Here is a 25,498-nt window from a genome sequence, read left to right on the forward strand (position 1 = left end):
TCAGTGGGGGAGAAAAATAGGTCCGACGGGTGCGTACCTATCCTTCGCTGTTTATAAAGGGAGAGCCTGTTGTTTCTCCGTTTGTAGACAGTGAATCTCCAATAAATTAACAAAGAGTAATACTAGTATTTTCGCAACAATTATCAATTTCTTTCAATTATCTATCACTTTCGCAATTCGTCGTGTTTACACGACCTTACCCGGACCGCATGGACAGTTTCTCGTCTTCCGAATCCAGCGCCCGATCGTCCTCTTCTCTTCGTACTTCTCGTGGCACTCCTGATGGTTCCCAGTCAGGACCGCAGATCACTCGAGAGAGGTCTGTTCGGAACCAGTGAAGTTCGGATGATCGGCTGTCAGACGAGGGTCTATCGGACAGGGTACCTTCCGATCGTTGCAGTCGTTCACTCTGTCGTCAGGACCTCTCCCACTGGATCCACGAGTCGCTGATGGGCCCCACGTTGGGCGCCAATTGTTAAAAAGGGTTCCAAAGACAACCGGTAACCAAAGACCCTTTTATGTTGCCCGGCGGTATCGTCTCTATGACCCACCAATATTAATCAATGAAGAAGCAGGCGCTGGAGACTGGAAGGCGGGAAACGAGGATTTTATTCTCTCCGGAGGAGAACACATCAATTCAGACAGCAAGTATCGTCACGAGGTGCTCTAACCACATCTCTGAGGCCGGGCCTCTTATACTAGAGTTTACAACCTTTATTGCACATAACACATTCTCGTAATATTTTAATACTTGAAAGAACATCCTCGGAATCTCCCCTCCAGACCCGTTCCCACATACATTTACAGTTGGATTCCCCACCCCGGTCACAACAGGTGATGGTGGTCGCACAGCAGGGCATTCCGCCGATTCACGGAATGCGTGGGGTTGATCGGATCTCATGGGGTGGGGGCTTTGATCGGTTCGGGGGTCTTTTGATGGGGAGGGGAAGCTTCCTACTGTACGGGGTAATAAACAGTATCCGCAGGGTCAGGTGGCAGCCTGGGAACGAGGAAGACAAACGGGGACACAGGAAAAGGGGGTTTGCATCAAAAGGGTTTGAGGCCATGAAAGGAATGAGGGGAGGTGTCGCGCTGGGAACAGGATGGGATTCCGTGGTGAAGCCGTGCTGGAGAGGGGTTTATGACCCAAGGCATGAGAGAGCGGGGGTTGTCAGCGTGCGGGGGAATGCTTGCGAGGTTGAGAGAGAGAGAGAGACGCGCTGGCTATTAGTGAGGGGCAGGGAGGCCATGGTGCTCAAAATGGCTGCCGCTTACGCGCACGAATGGGCCTGGAAAGGGGGCAAGATGGCGCCGATAATGTTCACCAAGTTCGAATTTATTTTTCACACCCATTCCTAACATGTGCCATGTCACAACACTAAAATATTTAGTGCTAATCTTCTGAAGTAAGATTTTTTAGGCACAATATATATATAATTTTCTCTGAGTTAGTGGGTAAGCCTGTGAATGCAACCTGTAGGCCACTAAAAAAGCCAGGAACTTTGAAGTAAAGCAAAAGTAAAGTTACATTAAAAAAGTCTAGGGTGCTTGTACATAAAATGAGTAAGGGAGTGCCACTTACCGGGGGCCAACGCCAGCAGTCAGGACTCTGTGTCTAAGCCACCATCGCGCCAGGAACTGCCAACGATAGCCAGTGGGCTAAGGCCACGCCCCTTCCCAGAGCTTGAAAGTGCAACGTGGGCCCCACAGCCTGAGGAGCGCTGCTTACCTGGGGCCAACACCAGCATAAAGGACTCTGGCTAAGGGCATGCCCCGTCCTGGCTCTTCAAAGTATGAGGCGGGCTCCCGCTACATGGGATGCGCCCAGGAAAAGCCCTGGCCAATGGCAGGATAGTTAGTGCCCTGAGGAGGCTGGGCTGGGCCCCCCGTTCATCTTCAACCTGGTAGGATTTCTCAGCTGGGTCAGTGTGGGTCTTCAAATCATTGAATCCAATTGTTAAACCTGTTGGCTCTTAAGTGCTTGGCTACCCAGTTTGAGACACTTTGATGTGAATTATGGGCACGCAATAGTTACTTGGACCCAAAGACTCTGTTTTTGTTAGACACATAGACTCTGCTGCCAGACCCACCAATGGTACTACTATGGATCCCTTTTGGGCTCTGGAGTGTGAGTAATCTCGAGGGAAATTGATCTAGTTGATTGTCTTTGGATGCAGGGAAGGGGCCTAGTACTCTGCTAGGGACCCAGCCTGCTCAAGATTCACATATAGAGCATCAAATTCAAACCGGTACGGAGGGATTTCATTGTTCTTCCAATTTGTCTTTGGAGGACCATGAGCGACTGAACGAGAGTGCTTCACCGCATATTCTTAATATCAGCATTTGTCCACCAAGAAAGAGCCAGCCAAAGTATGTTGCTACAGTAAAACATATTCACCAAAGAATCGGCATTCTCTGAGTAAATGTGACATCTTGGTTGCTAGAAATCGGACTGGGATTGTGTGTTTAACAAACTTAAAGATATCATTTAGTAGTGTGCTACCTCTATAGTTGAAAGGTTGCTTTCACTGGAGTCTGCTATGTCCAATTTATGTAAGACTAATGGATCAACAAATGCATCCATTAACCCGTCCCCTTCTGTTGGCCCTAGGGTCTTGGCTACTAATGATGTTATCAGCAGTGTGGTTAAATCCCATGGTTCATCCCCTGATTGCCCGATTCCAAACTTGCCAATAGCTTTTGAGGCCCCTCAACAGCCCCACCAACCCCCAGAGGTCTATGCCTCTCTGGCTTCGATGGGAGGACACATAGTAGCAAAGCTTTTTTTACACCGACTGGATTAGCTGGGGAGGAATCAACCAGTAAAATGGTTGCAAAGCTGAAACCTACCCCCCCTGCCTGCCCCCCATATGTGGCAATCCTGGTAGGCGTACTCCATATTCGCTCAACTAATAATGAATCCACCTCTCAACTAAAAAATAAAGTTTGCAACTGGCTGAGTAACAATGCTAACCTTAACATTGCTGATTATAATGACATCTTGTTGGCTGGATGGGTTGGCCCCCATGTATAATTATAAATTGTATGGCTTTTTTTTGCCAGGCGCTTGATTTATAGCACTGCTCTAATGTCCTCAAGGCATACAGGAATTAAAATTCTTCCGCTTGGTTTCTTTTAACAGTACTTTCACCAATGGTTAACATCAGATCATCATCCTTTACAGCAACATGCGGTACCTACTGCTAATAGATTTTTCCCTTAGCAGATTCAAATCAGAATGACTGACTCCAGCCCACTGTTTCTTACCCAAGTAGTCTTAGGGTTTGTACCCCAACTCAGTGTTTATCCCCTGTACTGCACAATGAGACAATTCCCGGAAATGAAACAGGACCAGTTTTTAGGGTTCTAGGTTGGAATATTGCGGGAATTAGGGACAAGATTCAGGATCAAGAATAGCTTAATTTTGCCACCCAATTTGAATTGCATGCAGCAGAAAACCTGGGCTCAGGAACCAGTTGTTTGGGACGGGTGTGAAAGCTATAATGGGGCTGCAATTCTTTCTCCTGGTCATAAAGCATGTGGGGCTCTAATCTCTTTGGTCCACATCTCTAAACAGCTGAAGGTTGTACCTGTTCCCCTTGGGCATGCAGGGATATAGATTCCGATTTTATGGGGGATTTCTTCCTGTGAGTTTCAGTTTTTTCTTGTAAATTTTTATAATTCAGTCAGGGATTGGGGTGACAGAATGAAACCGTATTTTAAGTGATTTCAATCCTTGAGGCTAGGTCACTTGCATATTTTAAGGCTTTTAATATTTTATTGGGCCGGTGATTTTAATGCTAAGCTGGTTGCAAACCCAATTGATAGTAAGTCTGTTTTGGTTGAAGACTCTTCTTTGTATATCCACCTCCGACCGAAGTGGGCGTAAGTTACTTGAAGCACTTGGGCATGCAGGCCTATGTAACGTGATGGCAAGGGGGCTAGCTCACCTGTTGAACTATCTACATTTGTAGGATGGAGTTAAGGGTCCATAATTGATTATGTGTTTATATCTAGGACCCTTGTGAATTTGACGGTTAAGGACAAGGGGTAAGAGTGCAGTGGCATAATCTTCCAATTTGTTCTCTGTTTGTAAACTCAGTTAGAACAAATTTATCATTGAGCCTGTATTAGCTTCTGATTCATTCCATGTAGCGGTCCTGGATGCTTTTGCCCAATTGAATAGTTCTACCAAGGACATTGTGAGGGAAATTTCTGGTAGGGGCCCACCTGTAAAATTTGGCTGGTTTAATAAAGCCTGTAGGTTGGCTAATAAGCAACTTTGTAAGGCCTTTTAATACTAAACTTCACAATCAGCAGAATATTACAGGAGGGGATGGTATATAAGTTAGCGTTCCGAAAGCGAAAAAGTGATCTTAAAGAGGCTTCTTGGGAGCTGTTGGTGTCTACTCATGACTCCAGGTTTTTTTTTTTTTTAATTGTTTATTAAATTTTCAACAACAACCAGGTACCGGCACATACCATATAATTTACCATAAAATATTTCCTCTCCAATGAACATCATTTCAATTTTACATCCACAATTGAGGCAAACAAGGATTGTTACAAATCACTGCAGGCGTGCAATGCCCAATCAATCATTAAAAATCACTTTACTCAAAACTACAGATCATAGTATAGTAAGGATGGAGGCCAAGGAGTATGCCTTAGTGTTGGTCTTGAGGAGGAGAGGCTTCCACTTCTGCCATCAGCTGGGCAATCCGTTCACGCCGATCTTTCTGCAGCTCCACTGTCCCCCCCTGTACTTATTCCATTTTGCCCATTTATGATCCCATTTCTTGTGGCACCCTCGTCCCTTGACCACTGACTACTCTAGAGGGTTTAGGGCCATTGTCAACGGATGACAGTTCACTGTGGCTGCTCTTGGTGACAGAGGTTCTACCAATAATCCAGAGTACTGGTGTCTCATGTCAATAGGGTTTACGCTCTTGATATGGATGTCCCTTTGACTTTGGATGATGAAAGCCACTTGTACCCACTGGAGATTAGGTTTGATTTTGAGGAGGTATACGTGGCCAATGTGTTCAATAAAGCACCTGGTCCTAGATGGGATACCTCTGGACATCTATAAGGCTGAGGCCCACTTGAGGCCCCATCTTAACTAAAGCACATAATGCTGCTGTGCGGGGACACACCCCCCATAATGGAAATCTGTAATAATAGTACCAATTTTTAAAAAAGGGACTAGACAAGATCTCACATGCTACAGACCCATATCCTTATTAAACTCAGTAGTGGAGGTTGTGGGTTGCATTATCGCACAGTGTGTGGAAAATTGGGCTCAAGCAAACAACATACTCTGCTCGGTCCAATAGGTTTAGGGAAGGCAAAGGCACTGTGGAGCAGTGCCTGAACTTTAACCCTCAGATTGGAAAATATTTGGTCACAAAGCAAGGGTCCATTTACCTTGCATGTATGGACCCGAGCAGCGCTTTTGAGCTGGAGAATAGGTCAGAGCTATAGAACAACTTGGCGGCACTAGGGCTACTTATGTCACTGGTCAATTCGTTAAGGGCTTTACACACAGATGTGAATGCTTCAGTAAGATATGGCAGGGGAAAGGGATGCATAGTATGTTTTGGCCTCCCGCCTGGGGTCAGACAGGGTTGTGTGCTGTTGCCTATTCTTTTTCTATTGAGCATTAATGGTTTGAACACCCTTCCAGCCTCTCACAGGAAAAATCTGCCCAAGGTTAGGATAGTTTTTGCGCCTTCCCTGCTCCACGTGGACAATGCTGTGTTGCTAGCTCAAATGGCTAATAATCTTAAAATGCTTGTTGACCTTTTTGTTAGCTTTATGGATGAGTTGTAGTTGGATGTGAACAGTAGCAAAACTCACTATATGGTGAGTGGAAGGAAATCTGCCAAATCTAGACCAATCCCCCTACAGGGTAAGAGGGTTTCTAAGTGCCTGCTTTTCCCTATCTGGGGGTTACATTTGATCAACAGAATGGCTGGTTCACATGCATATCTAAACTTTGCTCTCGTGTCTCTCAGGCTTGTAGCATTCTTTTTAGATTTTCTGCATCGATTGGTAATAAACCCATCCTACCATTACTGGTGATCTATAAAATGAAATGTCTTCCTGTACTATTATATGGTGCGGCCATTTGAGGTTATCGCAATTGCAAGGTCATTCAGCGAGAAAAGAATCGCTTTTGCAGGAAACTGTTGGGTCTAGACGCTAACAGTTCATCGCTATTCATCCATGAAGAGCAGGACCTTGATTACATGGAGAACTATGTGAAATTTGCTTCAGTATTATTAAGGATCTCAGTGTGGTATGGTGAGCACACTGGGTACAGAACGTGGCCCTGAAAAAGAAGGTAGTTACTGACCGGTATCGGACCCTGGTGCTATCCGAAGAAAGGAACTTGAAAGCACCATATGAGATCTGGGAAGGTGCCATTCAGATGACAGAGCCACAGTGAATGTGGCAACTTTCTTTTAAACTGTTGTATGAAGTGGTTAAGCCAGCTAATTTGAAAAGGAACCATTTTTTACTGCAAATAGGTTATATTGCACACCAAGCAAATTGGCAAAATTCATAACAGCTGTAGCACCAAGAAGCTATAGTTGTAGTACATTGAGTGCGGAGGATCAGCATATGTTCTTTGAATGCCCCCTGATCCCGGACTATTAGACTACAGTGGAGAAAGTAATACATGAAATGATTTGCTCCAATATAAAAATCAGCTTAACGTTGATCATGATGGGGTTGGAGAATCAACCGGTCTCGCCTCCATTGATGAATAGGCAGGCCCTACTATTCTATCTGATTCTTCTCGCTAGGAGAGAAATCTGTAATAAAATGTACAGAGGCTATACTGCCACAAGGGATGGAATGGCTCCAGGAGGTTAAAACTATTTGCAAAATGGACATAGGACTCGTAAACGGTACACATCCTGAGATCTGGGAAGAATTTTTAAACTGGAATGGTACTATGGGAGCTTAAAATTCTGTGTGTCGTATGATTACACCATCGTGGAACTAGCAACCACGTATCTGGGTGGGCTGGTACGCAGGACTATCAAGATACTGCAAAAAGCCTGGAGCAGTACAGGTCAGATGTCAGTTGCAAATTATGGTGGTATGAGAACATAAAAATAACATTTTAAAAAGTTGAGCACACTGGGTTCAACAGGGATGTGACTGAGGACTTCCTTCAGTGTGTGCATGGACACAAAATACCATAGTTGAATTACATCAAGACTGCTGACGGACCGTAGTCTGCCCTAACTTGTTTCATAGACCGCACCTTCTTAACAAGGATAGGAGATTAGTCAGGGAACTATTTTTAAAGCAGCGAAAGGAAGTTAGGGAACTGAGGTGCTTGTAAAATCAACCACTAGATCTATTTTACTTTTGCAAAAAGTTGCAGGCCCTGAATCCTATCTTCTTCTTGTAAGGCAACCATTGGAAAGGCCTCTACTAACGAAATTTTACCTGGGCTCAATATGTCCGCTTATTTGCTTTTTGTCTCATTACTTTGATCATAAAAAGATCCAAGTTTGTCATTGTGACGGTTGCTCCCTATAGACTCTGGAACATTTGGTTTATTCTGCAAGAGTTCTTACGCTCTAAATAGGTAGTATCAATTTTAAAGTCCAGGTGTTTCCGTTAATTTCGGACAGCTTTTTTACACCTGCAGTTATTACCTGATCATGCTGCGCTGTTGGCTGTTTTTTTCTTTTTGAAAGGTGTACTATATTGGAATAAAGTTATGAATTGTTAAATATTTTTAATGTAAATCTGACTGAGGTACTTTTATGTGCAGCACTCTGGAATGTTTTGGAGTTTTTAGTAATGTAAATTTGTCATAACAATTAGTTATGTATTTTAAACCTATGTATGTGGTTTTATATGTTTTTAGCTTTTATGACTATGTTGCATAAACAAATAAAGAGATATTCATTCATTCATTCATTCAAATAAGCAAGTGTAATGTAAATTATTCATGATAGGAATTAAGCATAAAAGGGGGAAGAGCTTAAAGTGGTTGTCAGTGGAGTGTTTAAGTGCCTGCATTGCACATTTTGGCAAACGTTTTAAGATGCACTTCCTGAAAATTTGGAAATCATGTACATCAAAAAAAGACCTGGAATGGGTTAGTTAAAAAAATGAGATGAATTACACCATTCAATTAGATATCCAGAAATGTTTATAGGAAGGCACTTCAAGTATGGAAATATTACTTTTAAAAGAGAAGCAAAAAAGTTCTGAACCCTACTTATGTGTGCAGGTAACTGCAATTAAAAACTCTGAAGTAAGTCAGCTTGTATATGTATTCTCTTTTAAGGTGGGATATCATTCAATGTAGGAAAAAAAGTCTAATAACAAGCTTCACAACCACAACGGGAATTTTTTGACAGGACAAAGACGGAAATTAACCCGTCTTTACACATAACTGAATAACAAAAGATTTCTATGGCCACTAACAGAATCACACCGTAAATTTGCTTAAGTTAGGTGTAATGTGATGTGAAAAATGATGGGTCTCTTGTTTGATTTCATACCGCTTTTAGGTTCTGTTTTTGCAAGACTTTATATATGGACGTTATTGTTTTTTTTAATGGTGAATGTGATTTTGTAAGAATTACTTCTTCTTAACACCACTTCTAAATGTTTAATTCTATTGACAAAAAGCTAAATAAAGTAATAATAACATTAAGCGTGTAGCACATTAGAAAATGTTCTAATTGAGTAAAAAATGTTTTGCCAATAATTTTCCATGCCTGGGCCCATCGTATATCCACATATATGATTTGGTACCGATATATACAACAGTGGAGTTTGAATCACACTCTAAAAACCAATTTTCACATTTCAGACGGTGTGGTATCCTTTCTGCATCTCTATATCGTTTGTAAGTAAAGGTGTGGGGTGGTGGTAGAAACAGCGAGAAACATGAGTGACAGTGTTGTCTTACCTGATTTCAACTTTATATTCAGCGAAACTTAGATGGGCTGTAGAGCTGCTAGCGTGGGCAACATGGCTTTCAGTGATATTTCGTACTGCATTCCTAAGAGCATCAAGCTTAAAAAAACAAAATTATTTCAATTAATTGATTCAGCAGTGTCAGTTCAATAGGCATCAAATTAGATAAATACAATATTTTTATTAGCTAATATAATTATAACAACAAGAAAGGTAGGTGCTCCAAAATATGGCGCAGTGCAGGGGAATAGTGACAAAAAGTGATAATTAGTGCATTAGTAATATAAAGCCAACTAAGAATATATTATATATATGTACATATACACTATAACACATGTTGTTGACTGTTTAAACCATTTACATGCAACAAAGCACCATTAATGAAAGTTCTGTTTGTTCATTCCATAATAGTTCCAGACAACAGGATAGTCTGTCGAGGTTTCGACCCCCTACAATAACTTCAACAGGGTCTTCATCAGAACTAGTGATTGGTAGCAACCCCTATAACCATTGTTGTGGTATACACAACAAGGATCACTTAGTGTTAAGGGGTCACCCAAAAGCAGGGCTCATTAATCAAAGGAGATATAGAGCAGCTTCCTTTCACCTCTTTGTGCTGCCATTCCATTTGGGAAACAATTTTACCCAAACCCAAAGATGCCCTCCAGAGGATCAGCATTCGTTACACATACCATGTCAGCTTCAGCAATGTCCTGTCTGCTTAGAGTTTTTGTTATCATCCCACCACGGTTTATTGCAAAACAGAAGGAATCAATGTGTATGAATATAACTAAATGTCTTTTAATTTCTTTGGTATTGTGTATTACCAAAAGAACATAGGCTAATCGCTCTTTCTGAGGGAATCACTATTTTTTTCAGGTTTAGATTACATACAAAGATTCTCAGGACCACCTGGTTGCCCTTTAGTTATTTCAGTTAAACTATCAACCCTGGGCTTATAGAGATACAGTAGATGTCAAAGGATCATCGAGCCCACAGTTATTAGCAAATGTCAAATTTACAATAATAAAGTTATTTCATATGTTTTATATGTTTCCAGTTCACCTTGCTTTCCAGATTAAAATGGCTCGAAGAACAATGCCTGTATAAGAAATCTATCTTATTGAGTTCAAATGCAGTTACTAGGTGTTGGACTTGGCCCGCCAACCAGAAATCCCATTTCTAACACTAGGTTGTTTATTTTCCCTTATACTAACATGAATGCAGAGAGTAAAATCATGAGCAATGGCAAAGCCAACAGGTTTAGTTTTAAAATGCTTATGTGTGCACACAGCTTTTGTGCATACCTGAGTTTGCATGCGTGAGAATGTTAAAGCCAGACCTATTCGCTTGGCAAATGCTTATTTTGGGGCTGCTTATTTGCTGTCAAGGCCCAAAGAAGAGAAGGGTATGCAGTACTGTTTTGTTTGAGTTATACAAAAACGTGAATTGTTGGTGCATGATTCAATTTCCAGAGGTTATATGGGTTAAGAGCATCCTGCTCCGTTCACCGTATTTGGCCTTCATCGAGCTGTGTATATGAACTAATAATAGGAGAATTCTTGCTCCAGTGTGCAAATTAGGTGCAGTGCTGCTATCTATGCTATACGTGTTCTGTGTAAGTGTATCTGCACTGCTGCTGCTAGTACTGTACCTAACCAGTCGAGTTTGTATGAGAGGAGTTTGCACATTTACCTTTTTTACCACACTGTAAATGCTCAGACTCCCATATCAAATATATGTTCTTGATCATGGTCTTTATCAATTGGCAGATGATTTCGAAAAGATGATCATCTCTATTTTGCTTCCAACTGTAACCACCTTCATTAAATAATGATGAGGGGGCATTACAATGCGGTTCCTAAACTGATTGACAGGTTAAGGGATGCTACATGATGCAGTTGTCGGCCTCCTGCAATATGTTTAGAAAGAATAGAAAAAATGTGACACTCATTGTCAAAACAACTGTTCCGGCTCTGGAAAAGTCCACTACTGTGCTCTAGAGGACTAGAAGGCTCTTGCTTTCACTGAGTGCAAGTGTCAAGCTTATTGGCTTTGCCAATGCTTTTGTCTGTAGCACACAAACCCTGGTGTATTCCTAAACTTAAAATGCAAAGAAAATTGACATAGGCCCAGAAAAAAACATGGCTAATAAATAGTAGGCCAAAAGAGCTGGGGGAAGTTTTTAATATCTACTTGGACATTCCACATGTAGGGCAGTCCAAGTGTTGAAGCTGGTGACCTTCCAAGTGCCAACACAAGGTTAAAGCTGGTCACAATCATCTTGCAAGCCGATTTGGAGAGCAGCCCTTAGTGGGGTAGATTTCGGTGGAGCCTTCGGTTTCTGTAGTTTGGTGTATTGCCACAGAGTATTTACTTTACCGAGGACGGAAATACAGTTTGCACATAAATAAAGCAGGTGACAGAGGAGACATTGTAGATGTATGTGGTAAACTGTTGCCTCAACAGTATCTCATCAGATTTTGAAGACAAACTTATTAGGACCATATTACGAAACTGTGAAAGTGTACAAACTACTTTTGAGAATGTCCAAACAGAAGATTATTTTGCTTTTCTGTATCATGGAAAGCCCTTTTAGCATTTTGTATATTTTTCACTTGTGTGTTACATTTTGCTTGTACAAATGTGGAAATGCACTAATGCTTTTATCTTTTCCATCACTAATGCAGAATTGATTTTATAGTACGTTTGCATTAGCACAATTTCCCTTTAAGTCTAGCTGTAACATTTGTGCACTTGAGCAAACTAAATGTGAATGGAAACTCCCAAAAAGGTTTTTTATGATGCGGATAAAAGCAAAAGATGCAGTTAAGGTATATGCAAATGTCAGTTGCATTACTTTTCGTTGTATGAGTTACGTATAATATAGTCCTCCAATGTAAATTCACTGTCGTATAATCAAGTTTCAAGGTGAGAATATATACCTTATCGGTGAGCAGGCAACTGAGGTTTCGCTGTCTTCGCACTAGGTACTGATCATATAACTGAGTCAGTTTAGTTACTAGAACGTGTTCTCGGCTGAAAAGGGGATGGTGAGTGAAAATGATTCCAGATACATCAATGTCCAGTTGGAACACCCCTTGGAGATCACCAGAGCCAACAATGTATTGATTAGCCTGGGAAGTCTTCAGCGCCTGAAACAGAAAAACACAATGTGCTTGAAACAAATATTTTAAGTGATGGACTGGTTAATACCTACAGATGAATCTAGCATGCATTATCATCAGATATCATTGTTAATCCTTAATATGTAGTCATGCGCTCGATAGACTTAGGACCGAAAGACCCTGTTAAATTGCTTTGTCTCCATTTGGCAAGGATCACTGACCTAATTCCAGAGACAATAGCCCCTTAACAAAAAATACAATACAGTCGTTCTGGATGCAAAAATCAGTTCCACAAACAGATTCAATGATCAGAGTTTGCAATGTTATTACTAAAATTCAAACAAAAATGTGAATTAACCGAGCTGCAATAATTTCAAAAGCCAAAGATCAAGAGAGCAAACCAACAATGAACATATTTTCACAGGATCGAAACGTAGTCGACATACACTCTGACCCGTTACACTATGCTTTGTAGTTTTTTGTTTTGTGTGCAGTAGCGTTTTGCTTTTAATAAGAAGTGATCTGAAGGTTTTATATTAACGTCTGTCACTGTTTGCCTGCCTGTATATGTCTATATATTTTTTGTTGTAAGCTTTTAACACCTGTTTTTATGTGCATTATTGTTTTTTCGCTCATTGTTTGATTCAGTTCATTGTTTGTTTGCTCTCTGGATCTTTGGTGTTCTAAATTATTCCGGCTGGGGTAATTCACATTTTTGTTCGATTTGTAGTAATAAAATTGAAAACTCTGATTATTGAATCTGTTTAAGAAACTGATTTTTGTATCCAGAAAGACTGTATTTCATTTTATGTTCAGGGGCTGTTGTCTTTAGAATTACTCAAGTACCCTTGGTCCCTTACGATCTTCGGGTTTCCCTTGTGCCCATATACAAGGAACACTGACCTAACAAAAGTGGAAATGCCTAGAAACAAAAAATCAATTCTTTTATCTTCTCTCTATGCAATAATCTGTATCCATACACATCGATGCACAATCACAGTGGAAAGTACAACACATGAGTCTTTATACTGCCGTTGCAATATGCATTTGACTTCAATATCTATTTTTGCACATTAAATACGCCTATCAGGAAAGAACCATGCCATATGCTACAGTTGAAATGAGAAGAGGCTCTCACTTTATTCCCCCATTTCTGATGCCCCCATCAAATGTCAGTCGCTACCATGCATGTATTTACCACATGGAACTTCAGAGCACACGGAATACAATGCATTAAACACATTTGTTTTACATCATTGTACTTTACCACACAAACATGCTGATTATATATATGTTCCAGGTGTTTTTTAAACGGGGGAACCAGCATCCATACCCTCTTTCATATATAAGCATCACTGCCCATTATATCTAGCCATCTATAAACTCTAAGAACCCTTACTACCCCTTACCCCTCCAACCTCAGAAACCTAAATACCCTCATAATGTTAATGTTATGGTAATTTGTATAGCGCGCGGCTGCCCCAGCCAAGGGGCGTCCCGGCGCTGCGAGCAGACAGAATGCAGAGAGTTAGAGGCGCAGAGAGTGAAAAAGTTATTGAAAGAGATGAGTTTTGACGGCCTTTCTGAAGGCTAAAAGGTCCTGTATACCACGGATAGCTTCGGGCAGACTATCCCATAACTTGGCAGCCAGGAAGCTAAAGGAACGGCCGCCTACTCTGGCCAGTCCAGTGCGAGGGATGATCGCAAGATGTTGTCCCTCTGAGCGGAGCGATCTCCTAGGAATGTACTCAGACAGGAGGGGGCACAGCATTGGGGGAGAAGCGGTTTTAAGGATTTTAAAGGCTAAACACAGTGCCTTAAACTGGATCCTTTTGCCCAGCGGGAGCCAGTGCAGTTTTTTCAAGGCTCCGGAAACCGAGGAATGGCGAGGGAGACCAACCAGAGCCCTGGCTGCCGCATTCTGGACTCTCTGCAATCTGGTGGTTTCAGCCAGATTTGCCCCCAATAAGAGAGAGCTGGCATAGTCCAGTCTAGAAAGGATGGTCGCCTGAACAATTAGCTGGCGAGTGCGGCAGTCAAAGAACTTCAAAATGGGTCTGATGTTACGTAAAATGCCAAAGCATGTGGCAGCCACTTTTTTAGTGTGGTGAGTGAACTTTAGAGCAGAGTCCACCCAGACTCCCAGATTTTTGACGCATTCCTTTGGCTTGGGAGGTGGGCCTAAGACATCAGGCCACCAGTTGTCTCCCCAGGACGAGGTGTTTTTCCCCAGGAGCAGTATCTCTGTTTTCCTGGCGTTTAATTGAAGGAAATTTGCCATCATCCAGTTGGTGATGTCAGTGAGTGTCTGTTTGAAGTGATGAGCCTCCAAACCACTGTTGTCATTAAGAGCCACCACCAACTGGGTATCATCTGCATAGGATACCAGTGCAAGTCCATTTCTTCTAGCCATCTCCGCCAGAGGGCGGACATAGACATTGAACAGGGTGGGGCTCAGGGAAGAACCCTGCGGCACTCCCTGTCCAATGTTATGCTCCTTAGAGATATAAGGGGGGGTAGAGACTCTGAAAGACCAGTTGGAAAGGAAGTCTCTATACCATCCCAAGGCTGTCCCTGTAACTCCAATTTCCTCCAATCTCGTCAAGAGGACCTCGTGTGACACCGTATCGAAGGCAGCACTGAGGTCCAACAGGACCAGTGCTGCCGTTCCGCCGGTGTCAAGAATGGTGCGGAGGTCCTCTGATACACTGAGCAAGGCTGTCTCGGTGCTGTGACCAGCTCTAAACCCGTGTTGGGAGTCATCCAGAGTGTTGTTGGTAAGGAGGAAGTCGGACAGAATGTTGTTGACATGTGCCTCGATGATTTTGGCAGGCCAGGGAAGCAAGGAGATGGGCCTGAAGTTCTCAGGAAGCGAAGGGTCTAAGGTGGGTTTTTTAAGATGGGGGAAACCCAAGCCTGCTTCCATTTGGAAGGAACTCTGGCGGTGGAAAGAGACAGATTGATGATGTCTCGGATGTGTTGTGATAAATTCGTGAGCTTCACAGAAGGTGTCTGGTTTTAGGGGATCTGCCGGGGAGCCAGATTTAATCTTTCTGCAGATTTTTAGAAAACTCTCTCGCTCAAGTGTAGGAAGGGAGGAGAGAGAGGGCCTGGTAGGGTCAAAAATGGCCAATGACTGCGGGCGTTTTGGGAAGGTGTCATAGATTTTCTTGATCTTATTGGTGAAAAAGTTAGCCATGTTATTGCAGAGGTCAGGAGAAGTGGTAATAGTATTGACGTTATTTTTTGCAGTGAGGTCTTTCAGAATTTTAAATACAGATTTCGAAGTATTGGAGCTGTTGCTGATTTCATTGGCATAATATGCTGCTCTTGTTCTGCAAACCTTACAGTGATAAGTTTTTTGGAGCAGGACATAATCCTGTTTGAGGTTGGCATCGTAGTTTTTCCTCCAACCCCTCTCCGCCTTTTTGCATTCCTTTTTCAGAGTTGCTAATTCAGAATTGTACCAGGGACTAGCTGTGTGGGTGCGGGCCTTGGTCCATCTGGCAGGGATCAGGGTGTCAAGTGCCCCTTACACTAATTTCTGAAACCTAAAATAGTGTTTTAAATTACCTATTTATATATAAATATATATAAAAATGTATATGGACACATATATAAACATAGAAAAATCTACCAGGGGTATCATAACTGGGAGAAAATAAACAACTCCACTCTCCCACTGCACTCCCTAAGTTTCTCCAGAAGTCGTTACTTAACACACGGATGCGCAGAGGCTTCAACTTTTGCTTTTAATGAAAGGAAACCCAATCAGTCAAAGTAAAATACAATTCTACTTTTATTTGGCTTATAGCTGTATGAGGCAAACAACTGACTCAAAAGTATATCATTAGACAGCGAAGAAAAACTTAGCGCCATATCACAAAATGGTGAAATCGTACAAACTACTTTTGTTAATGTCCAAACACAACCTTTTTTTGTCCTTTCTGTAGCATGGAAATGATATACTGAGTTGGCTGCACCATGCTCGGTTGGGCATTACTCTCAATCCAAATGCAAACCCTCCACTCCAAATACAAGCGGTAGAGAATGCAGGTAAAAAATTTGTGATGATGATTAAAGAATTGTTTAACGATACGTTGGGGCATCTCAAAGGTGATAGTCACTGTATTAAGTTGAAGCTTGGTGCCAAGCCAGTTGTAGCTAAGGTGAGGACGATTCCTTTAAGAGTGCAGGATGCCATGAAGAAGGAAATCACCAGGTTAATGGATTCTGGAGTGATTTAACCTGTCGAGGCAACAGAGTGGTTGGCTCCAATTGTTGTGGCCAAAAGGAGTAATAATGAGATTCGCTTATGTGTGGATCTTTGAACACTCAATAGGGAGGTGGTGGTGGATAAATTCCCACGTCCCAATATTGATGAGATGATCTCAACTCTTGATCAGGCATGTTATTTTATCATTCATGACCTAGCTTCCGCCTATCATCAGTTGCCTATGTATAATAGTTCCAAGGAGTTGACTGCATTCATAACTCCCATGGGGGCTTTTACGTTTGTATGAATGCTGTTCAGTTTGGTGTCGACGGCTTCCGTCTTTCAAAGGATCATGAATGATATTGTCAAGGGAAATGCAGGTGTTCCTTGTTACCAAAATGACGTGTTGGATTATGGGAAGACTATTGAAGAGCATGATGACAGAGGGGTGAAGGTTTTGGAGAGGCAATTAAAGGCAGGGTTGATGCTAAGTTGTGATAAATGTAAATTTGGAGTAACTGAGGTTGACTATCTGGGTAAGCACATATCAAGCTGTGTGGTTAAGCCAAAGAAGGATTTGGTTGACACTATAACCCAATTGAAAGATCCATGCTCTAAGGAAGAGTTAGCCACATTTTTGGGTACGGCTGAGTTTTACAGCAAATTTGTAAATAATTTTGCGGAGAAAACAAATCATTTCATAAGTATGTTGTGCAAGAAGATAGAATTTGTGTGGGATGATGAGTGCAAACAGGAGTTTACAAGGGTTGAGGATGATCTGATGTGTGCTCCAGATCATCTTCAGGCCTTTACACCAAGTGATGCAATGTGTATAATCACTGATGCAAGCATTAAATGGTTGGGTGCTCTGCTAGTTCAACAGAGGAAAGGTTTGCAACATCTGATTGCCTGTGCTTTGAGAGGTGCTGAGATAAACCACTCAGTCTATGAGAAGGAAGCACTTGCGATTTTTTTGAAGACAGAAGTAGATAAGCTTGAGAAACCTAGGTTGTTGTTGAGTGATGAGTTGGCCATTTGTAATATGATGTTAACTAGGAGCACAAGGTTGGTTCCCCCGGTGAGTCTGAGTGAGTGACAACATCATTCAAATGGCCCATGAAGGGCACATGGGAATTTCAAAAACCAAAGTACGCATTAGACAGGATTTTTAGTGGCCCAGCTTGGATCTCATGGTGGAACGTGTGGTGTGTGTGTGTGTGTGTGTGTACCTTGTTCTATGAGTGACCATTAAGCACAGTATTTGATTGTTCTTCTAGATGTATACTCCAGGTGGATTGAAGTGAGTTGTGTGCATGACACTACTTCTCAATGTGTGATAAAGTTTCTGGATGCAATTTTTGAACGTGAATGTTTTCCAAGGTTCTTGTTGTCGGACAATAGTCCACAGTTTTGTTCGCGTGAAATGGAGCAATATTTGGAAGGTTGTAGAATTGAACATAAGAAAACTTCTCTTTATCATCCAGAGACTAATGGAGCCATGAGCGGTTGAATAACACTTTGAAGGAGGGAATTCAGTTGGCGAGGGTGAACTGTTTGAATTGGAGAAACAAGTTGCAAAAAAGGATGTCAGCCAATAGATTCACGCCTCATTCCTCCACTAGGAAGACTCTGTTTGTATTATTCAAGGAGAGATCTCCTAAAACTAAAATTTGTCCTGGATTTTGGACAAAGGGGTGAAGGACAATGGTATTGGCCAGTAGTGGGAGAAGGAGTTGTCGTTGCAGCAGAAAAGGAAAGAGTTTTTTCTTCCCGTAAATGTGCTAAAGCAGTTGATTACCAGTTTGGAGACAAAGTTAGGCTTAAGGCACCTGTGGGCTGTCAAGACTGGTCCAAATTCACAAATATGAAGGTAGTAGTGAACTTGTTTAAGAATGCAGTGAAAACCAATGTTGGACATATTTGGAATCACAGCCATGTGGTTCACGTAAAGCCAAGGAATGGCAGTTCTTTCGACACTGAGTCCGACACTGAATCAGCACCCGGAGCCCTGTCTCAAGTGAGTCGCCGCAAGGCCGTCAGCGTTTACCAGGAGGAGTGTGATAATTTTCAGAACCCCAGCATTTCTTACAGACTTTGTGAGTAAATAATGACTGCATATTTGCAGGAACACACCTTGTTTGGTTCATCTCTATTTGTTGTTTCTATTTTCCTCTGTTTGTTTTTGTTTGTCTAGGTTTCTCTTTTGTTTTGAGGGAAAAGAGGGTGCCTTAGCTCATGTTACTTGTAAGGGGAAAGAAGTGTGATGTAGCTTGGTTCCACATAGAATGTCAAGGACGGACCGAGGGCGGATTCAATTGGTGACAATTGACCGCACTCGATGATGGATGGGGTGTTAATAAATTCCTCTTGATCCTACCTGTTTCTTCAGAGGTTTATTCGTCATTACACTTTGCATATTTTGTATTTATAAGTTAGATCTTGCTTGTACAAGTGTGCAAAGTTTGTAGCACTCACACTAATTAGGAAATGCACTACTGCAATACTTTTATCTGTTCTAGCACCAATGCAGAATTGTGTTTATATTACAATTAGATCAGCACAATAAGGATGATAAGGCTAGCAGCACCCACACCCAAAATAGGGAGCACCTGTGTGTATGGTATTGGTCAATGGCCACTTCTGTACTCAATCAATAACTATTTCCACCCATTCGCTTAGTAAATAGGAGTTTCTAGGTAAGGGAATGTTAGACCTGGCGCCTTGGCGTGGGTCCCTCTTTCATTTTTTGCTGTTGCCTCATGTGTTTTTGTTGGTTGACTGTGGGCACTTTACCACTGCTGATGAGGGCTAAAGTTCATATGCTCTCCCTCTGGAAAATTGATGTATGGATTAGTGACTCCATGACTGGCTGCTATGATTTACTTGTCAGACCCTAGTACAGTGCACTGAGTGTGCCCAGGGCTTGTAAACCAAATGCGCTGGCGGGCTTGCAGCACTGGTTGTGCCACCCACAGAAGCAGCCGGTAAAAGTGTGTCTCAGAGCTGCCATTGCTGAACCTGAGTGCAGTCTGGTACTGCCATGTTGACAGGGCAAGTGCACCCACTTGCCAGTCCCTAAATGTTCCCTTTTCTGCATATTAGTCACCCTATGGTAGGCCCAAGGGCAGGGTGCATTTTAGGTAAAAGGTAGGACAAGCCCTGGTGCGTGTGGCCTTTCCTAATAGTGAATTACAGCCATTTTTGTTTTTCACTATTGCAAGGCTATCTGTTCCCCAAAGGCCAGAATGGGCAGTTTGATTATTACATCTTATAATCCTAACTGACTCTAGGTAGAAATTCGAGCTTAGTATGCCTGAACTCAGAATGATAAAATACATCTTTTAGTGAAGTTGGTTTTAACATTCTGTGTTTGAAAATACCACTTTTAGAAAGTAGGTATTTTCTTGTGTAACCATCCAAGCCTACCTCTGCTAGGTTGTGTATTCCATGTCTGGAGTTTGAGTGACAGGGGCTGGGGGATTCCAGGAGACAGGGTGAGTCAGCACACGGCTGAATAGGGAGCTATGCATGCAGATGGGAGTGAGGAGTTGCACATGGGACCTGAATTGGGCTGTGCCTTCCCTCCACAATGCTGGCTCCACCTCCTGTGGTGTGTCTGATGTCCCTGCCCTGCACTGTGAAAGTAGAGAAGGAATCTTGTCAACAAAGTGCTCCAGGACTAACCAGAACTGGTTTGGACTAGGCAAAGGCTTCTCCGCCTTCAGAGAACAAGGAGAAACTGTGTATAAAAAAGGCGACCCAGATACCAGCACTTTAGATCACTTTTGAGAAACAAGAAGAAACCTTTGCTGAGGAGAGGAACTAGAGAGACTGAGGAGAGACTATCCCTAAGCGTGAGGGATTTGCCTGCAGTGGTTTCCTGACTGCCAAAGAGAGGAGAAAGGACTTTGTGCTACTTTTATTCAACTTGTGAAGGATCTCCAAGGGCTTGAGATAGAGCTTGCCTCTTGCTGAAGTCTCAGGGACAACAGACTTCACCCACCAGCTCCCCAAGAGTTCTTTGGAAGTGCCTGCAGTTGTGCTGGGCTTTTTGAGGGACTGTGTGTCGCAAGGAGCTGGAAGCGCGACTCTGGAAGAAGAAGCGTGTCGCTGCCGCAGCCACTGTCGTCGCATGGCCGGAGAAGAGGATCAACGTTGCATCAGATGCCGCCGCATTAACTGAGAAGTGTCTCGCCACCGCTGCAGCTGTTGCATCATCGCCGAAGAGCCTCGCATTGCCGGAGAAGAGGATCGACGTTGCACCAGACGCCGCCACATCACCGGAAAGCGTGTCGGAGGACCTGTCGCGGCTCAGAAGAATCATTGAGTCGCCGCAAGGCCGTCAGGCATGCACGCATCGTGTTGCATCCAAGAGAAGACACCATTTTAGTTCATTGCACCGGATCTTCATCGCATCACTGCGCTACTGGTCGCATCGCCATGGAAGCGCTGTAAGAAACCGACAAATTACCTTCCCTCGCAGAGAAGAACCGATGCATCCCCTATGCATCAGTAGGGACCCGACGCATCACTGTTCTTGCGTGTAAGGAACTGATGCATCACTTTCCCTGCAATACTTTCGTTGTATAGCGTTAAGCATTCTAAGGTACATTGATCTCAAAGTGTCCTACCATTTTTTTAAGTACAGTATTGTGGATTATGATTGTATGTGTTCTTGTGTTAAGTCTATATAAAAATACTTATTTGCATACTACAACTTGTGTGGTGTCCACCTGTAGTGTTGTCACTTGATTACTGTATGTGTTCACAAATGCTTTACACACTGCCTCTGAGATAAGCCTGCCTGCTCATGCCAAGCTACCAAGGGGGTGAGCAGGGGTTATTTTAGGAGTGTACCCCCTTACCCTGACTAGACGCAAATGTCTCTATTTGTTCAAAGGTACCTACCTCTGCCAACTAGAGACCCCCAAATCTTACAGGGAAAATATGCAAATCAATTATATGCAAACCTGTAAACTCATCTGTGACACAATTTCATGTAATGAGCAGAAGCTGGCGAGAACTCTAGAACTCTGTTGTACTGTGAGGGTCACATGATCATCAGGCTCTGTTTTTAGACATTTTCAAACTATTCCTCAAGACATTCACACAGGCGACAAGTAGTATAAGTAAAGCAGAATGACTTCTAGGTAGAATTTGTGCAGGCGGCGGTCAGTAAAGCTTGGCATTTAATTTTACAATCCTTTGACTTTTTTGTTTCGCTGTGACACGCCTGATTCACAAGCTTTTTTGAAACTTAATTTCGAAATAAGTAGGTTAAAATTGGATTTGATGGGACAGGGTAAAAGCTCTCATTTGCATTTTAAAAACTTCATGACGTTGACACCCGCAAATTCCTTGCAGTAGATTGAAGAATTCAACAATGTCATAGTATTAGGAGTGTAAGCGGATGCTCCCAGTGAATAGTGCTATATCTTGTTTTATCTGTATTCTATATGACCAAGCTACACTATACGTATGATGCTGCAAGAAATATTCCTGTGACACTTGGATCATTGGTCTAACAAATACACCAATTGGGATTTGAGTGTGAGCAGAGAAGTGTAATGCTTTTGGGGATTTCCTTTAGATAAACATATATGTAACCAACAAGTGACGCTGGTGTTTCGTGAATGCATCCTGGTGTGTGAATAAAGCAGCTACCTGTTTGTACATCAGAGCCTAACACGGTTTCTGCGAATAAGAGAGTCTTCTACGTTGGTCAAAAGAGTGGCAACTGGGAGGGTAGAGAACACTAACAATGCAGTATATTTTTGGACATTCACAAACCTTCACAATGGTCTTCACACACAACTCACACTGCTAAACTAACTACCAGCAAAGGCCAGCATAGGCGTGTCAGGTGGGCTTCAAACACACTCAAATTTAAGGGCGGTGTTGGGGAAGTTGAGGTGTATTTGCCCTTTAAATGCATCTGTAAAATGGCTGATTTTTTTCAGGTGAAAAATTTGTCACTTTGGAGTTGGGTATATTCATGTAAAGGAAACCTATTGTTACTGATTTGTGCACACCAGCTGCAGATATTTGTGATTCTCATAATACAAGTAACTACAGAAATAGCAGGTGTAGCCCTACAATGCATAAAGTTACTAGCTTTCTGTTGAATAGTTCCTGTTGTAAGAACAAACCAACACAGGATACCAGTAAGCAGTGCATTTCGAAAAATGATTTCATAATACCAGAATTAGCAATATGATGTTAAATGAATGGAAAATATCCTGTACCTTTCTATACACGATCTCCAACATAGGGTCGATGTCTTCCTGGTTGGAAAATATTGGAGGCCTTGTCATACACTTCTTTATTGGATTATCCAAAGCTACGATTTTTCCGTCGTCTCCAAACCATTTTTTCGCCTAATTAAGAAAATTTGGGTTACTGCAATCTATAGTGAATACAGGCACAACTTGAAGCAAAGGCAGTGTGCCCGAACACAGCACATGATATGACGGCTTCAGGCTCATTTCTTCTAGAATACAAATACTTTTATTATTCTTTCCATCAGCCGAGGAAATAATGCAGTCCCAGCGCCCTCAAGGTCTGGAATGAAGTATGAAGATAGCTGTGGACATATATCATAGTTATTGACCAAATGAGTAGTAACCTAATTTCAAGCCCTGGTGGATCTGGTGGAGCGACCCTTGAACCTGTCACCAGGCAGGTCGCTCCCCTCGCCGCCACACAGCTCCTCCTGTGTGGCCTGAGCTCTCTGCTGCCGCTCGCACTGGTTTGTGCCCCGCATATCCCTCACTGCTTGCATTCTGCGCTGTTATTGTTTAGTACTTTATTTAGCACTGTTGCATTCTGCTCTGTTATTGTTTAGTACTGTTGTCTTGCCCGTTTTCATATTACTTTAGCGCTGTTGTCTTTTTTCCCTCCGTGCCCGATATTTTACCTTCTGTAACCCCTGCCCGCTCCCCCCCTTTGTTTTCCCGCCGCTGCATCCTTCTCGGCACTGACCCCCTGCTCTTCCATTTGCTGCCTTGGTCCCAGCTGCTCCTCCCTCCCACATCCCCCCATAAGGAGGCAGCGCAGTGGCCATGCCGCTGGTGCACTGAAGGTTCGCCTAAGGCAAGCCTGTCTGCGCCCGTCCACGCCTGGACCACGCCACGCCCAGTGCCAGGATCCCTGGCCCCCGAGAACGCCACAACGCCCGCCTCTGCTATGATCCCAGCACCCTCCATGCACCCAAAGCCGGACAATCACACACCTGATGCCTGGCCGCCCGGAAGCACACCCAAGGACCCTTCTCTTGACGGAACTGCAGCTTCACCAGCATACGGCCCGCCAACCCACCTAACAAAGAACCCAACTACCTCAGATGCATCCTTCTCAACACTCGCTCCGAACGCAAACACACCGTTGAACTCTGGGACCTACTGGACTCCAACACCCCAGACATTGCCCTCCAGATGGAGACCTGGCTGAACCCCTCCTCGGCCCCGGAGATCGCCATTGCCATTCCGGAAGGCTACAAGATCAGCCGCAAGGACCGCACTAATGGGGTAGGAGGAGGAATCACCATTGTCCACAGGAACACTCTCAAAATCTCGACAAACAGTGACGACACCCTCAGCACCGCCAAACACCTACACTTCCAGATCCACACCGACCCCAACACCGCCCTCAGAGGAACCCTTGTCTACAGACACCCCGGACCCTGACAACAGTTCAGCAACTCCAACACCGACTTTGTCAGCACACACGCTCTCGCCTCCATGGACTACATCCTCCTCGGGGACCTGAACTTCCACCTCAAGAACAACAATGACTCCAACTCTTTGTCCCTGATCGACAACCTCGCCAACCTCAGACTCCGACAACTCGTCACAACCCCCACCTACTCAGACGGCCACAGGCTTGACCCCATCTTCCCCGCAAGCCCCCACGTATCTTTCAACCACACCACCGAACTCCACTGGACTGACCATCGCTGCATCCACTTCACCTTCTGGAAACCCACCACGCACCACCACACCCAACAGGTCCCCCGCTGCTCCTGGAGCAAAGTCACTGAAGACCAGCTAACCACCACCCTCGCCTGGAGCCCACCCGCAGACCCGACCGACCCTGACTCCCGCAACCTCAGACAGTGGATCGACAACTGCGCCAACACCCTTGCCCCGCTCAAGAAACCCTTCAACAGCCACACCAGAAAGAAAGCGAGAAGGTTCTCTGAAGACCTCCAGGCCTCCAAGCAAACCTGCCGAAAGCTAGAGAAGAACTGGATCCGTGAACAAACACCGGTAAGCTACGCAGCCCATAAGAACGCCATCCGCAGACACCACCACCTCATTAGATACACCAAAGGGCCTCCTTCAAAGACCGCCTAGACAACAACGCAAACAACAGCAAAGAGCTCTTCAACATCATGAAGGAACTCTCCAACCCCAGCTCCAACACCAACGACATCCCACCTTCGCAAGACCTGTGCGATTCACTGGCCACCTTCTTCCACTGCAAGATCGCAGACATCAACGACAGCCTCAATGAGGTGACGGCCGAGGAAATCAATAAGACACCCGCCACCACGACCACCACCCGCACCAACCACCTGATATCCTGGACCAACATTAACCACGACAATACCATCAAGTTCATGAGCTCCATCCCCTCCGGATTCCCGTCAGACCCATGCCCACCCACTTCATAAACAAAGCCAGCAACACCATCTCACCCCACCTTCGGAAAGCCATCAACATCTCCTTTGAGATAGCAACCTTCCTGGAGAGCTGGAAGCACAACAAGATCAACACCTTACTCAAGAAACCCAAGGCGGACCCCAAGGACCTCAAGAACTTCAAAACCCATCTCCCTGCTCCCGTTCCCGGCAAAGGTCATCGAGAAGGGCGTCAACAAACAACTGACCAGATTCCTCAAGGAGAAAAGCACCCTGGACCAGTCCCAGTCCGGGTTCCGCAGCAACCACAGCACCGAAACTGCCCTCAACAGCACCACCGACGACATCAGGACCCTGCTAGACAATGGAGAAACTGCAGACCTCATCCTCCTAGACCTGTCAGCCGCCTTCGACGCGGTCTGCCACCGCACACTATGAGCACGCCTCCACGACGCCAGGATCCTCCTTCCTCTCTGGCAGAACACAAAGCATCCCCCTCCCCCCTTCCGCTCCGAAGTCACTGAGATCATCTGCGGTGTACCCCAGGGCTCATCC

At 43.8% G+C, this 25,498-nt stretch overlaps 1 protein-coding gene across 1 annotated transcript in view; it reads right to left on the reverse strand.

The window, feature by feature from the left end:
- CC2D2A (coiled-coil and C2 domain containing 2A) overlaps positions 1-25,498 on the reverse strand; it is a 432,763-nt gene that overhangs the window by 272,293 nt on the left and 134,972 nt on the right. The window contains exons 10-12 of the mRNA XM_086964074.1: positions 22,548-22,679; positions 11,904-12,113; positions 8,951-9,057 (exon numbers count right to left, since the gene is read on the reverse strand). Coding sequence (XP_086820200.1) covers positions 8,951-9,057; positions 11,904-12,113; positions 22,548-22,679 — 449 coding nt within the window. The remainder of the gene's footprint in view (positions 1-8,950; positions 9,058-11,903; positions 12,114-22,547; positions 22,680-25,498) is intronic.

This window comes from Lissotriton vulgaris, chromosome 3_2 (assembly GCF_964263255.1).
Source record: "Lissotriton vulgaris chromosome 3_2, aLisVul1.2, whole genome shotgun sequence".
NCBI classification, from domain to species: Eukaryota; Metazoa; Chordata; class Amphibia; order Caudata; family Salamandridae; genus Lissotriton; species Lissotriton vulgaris.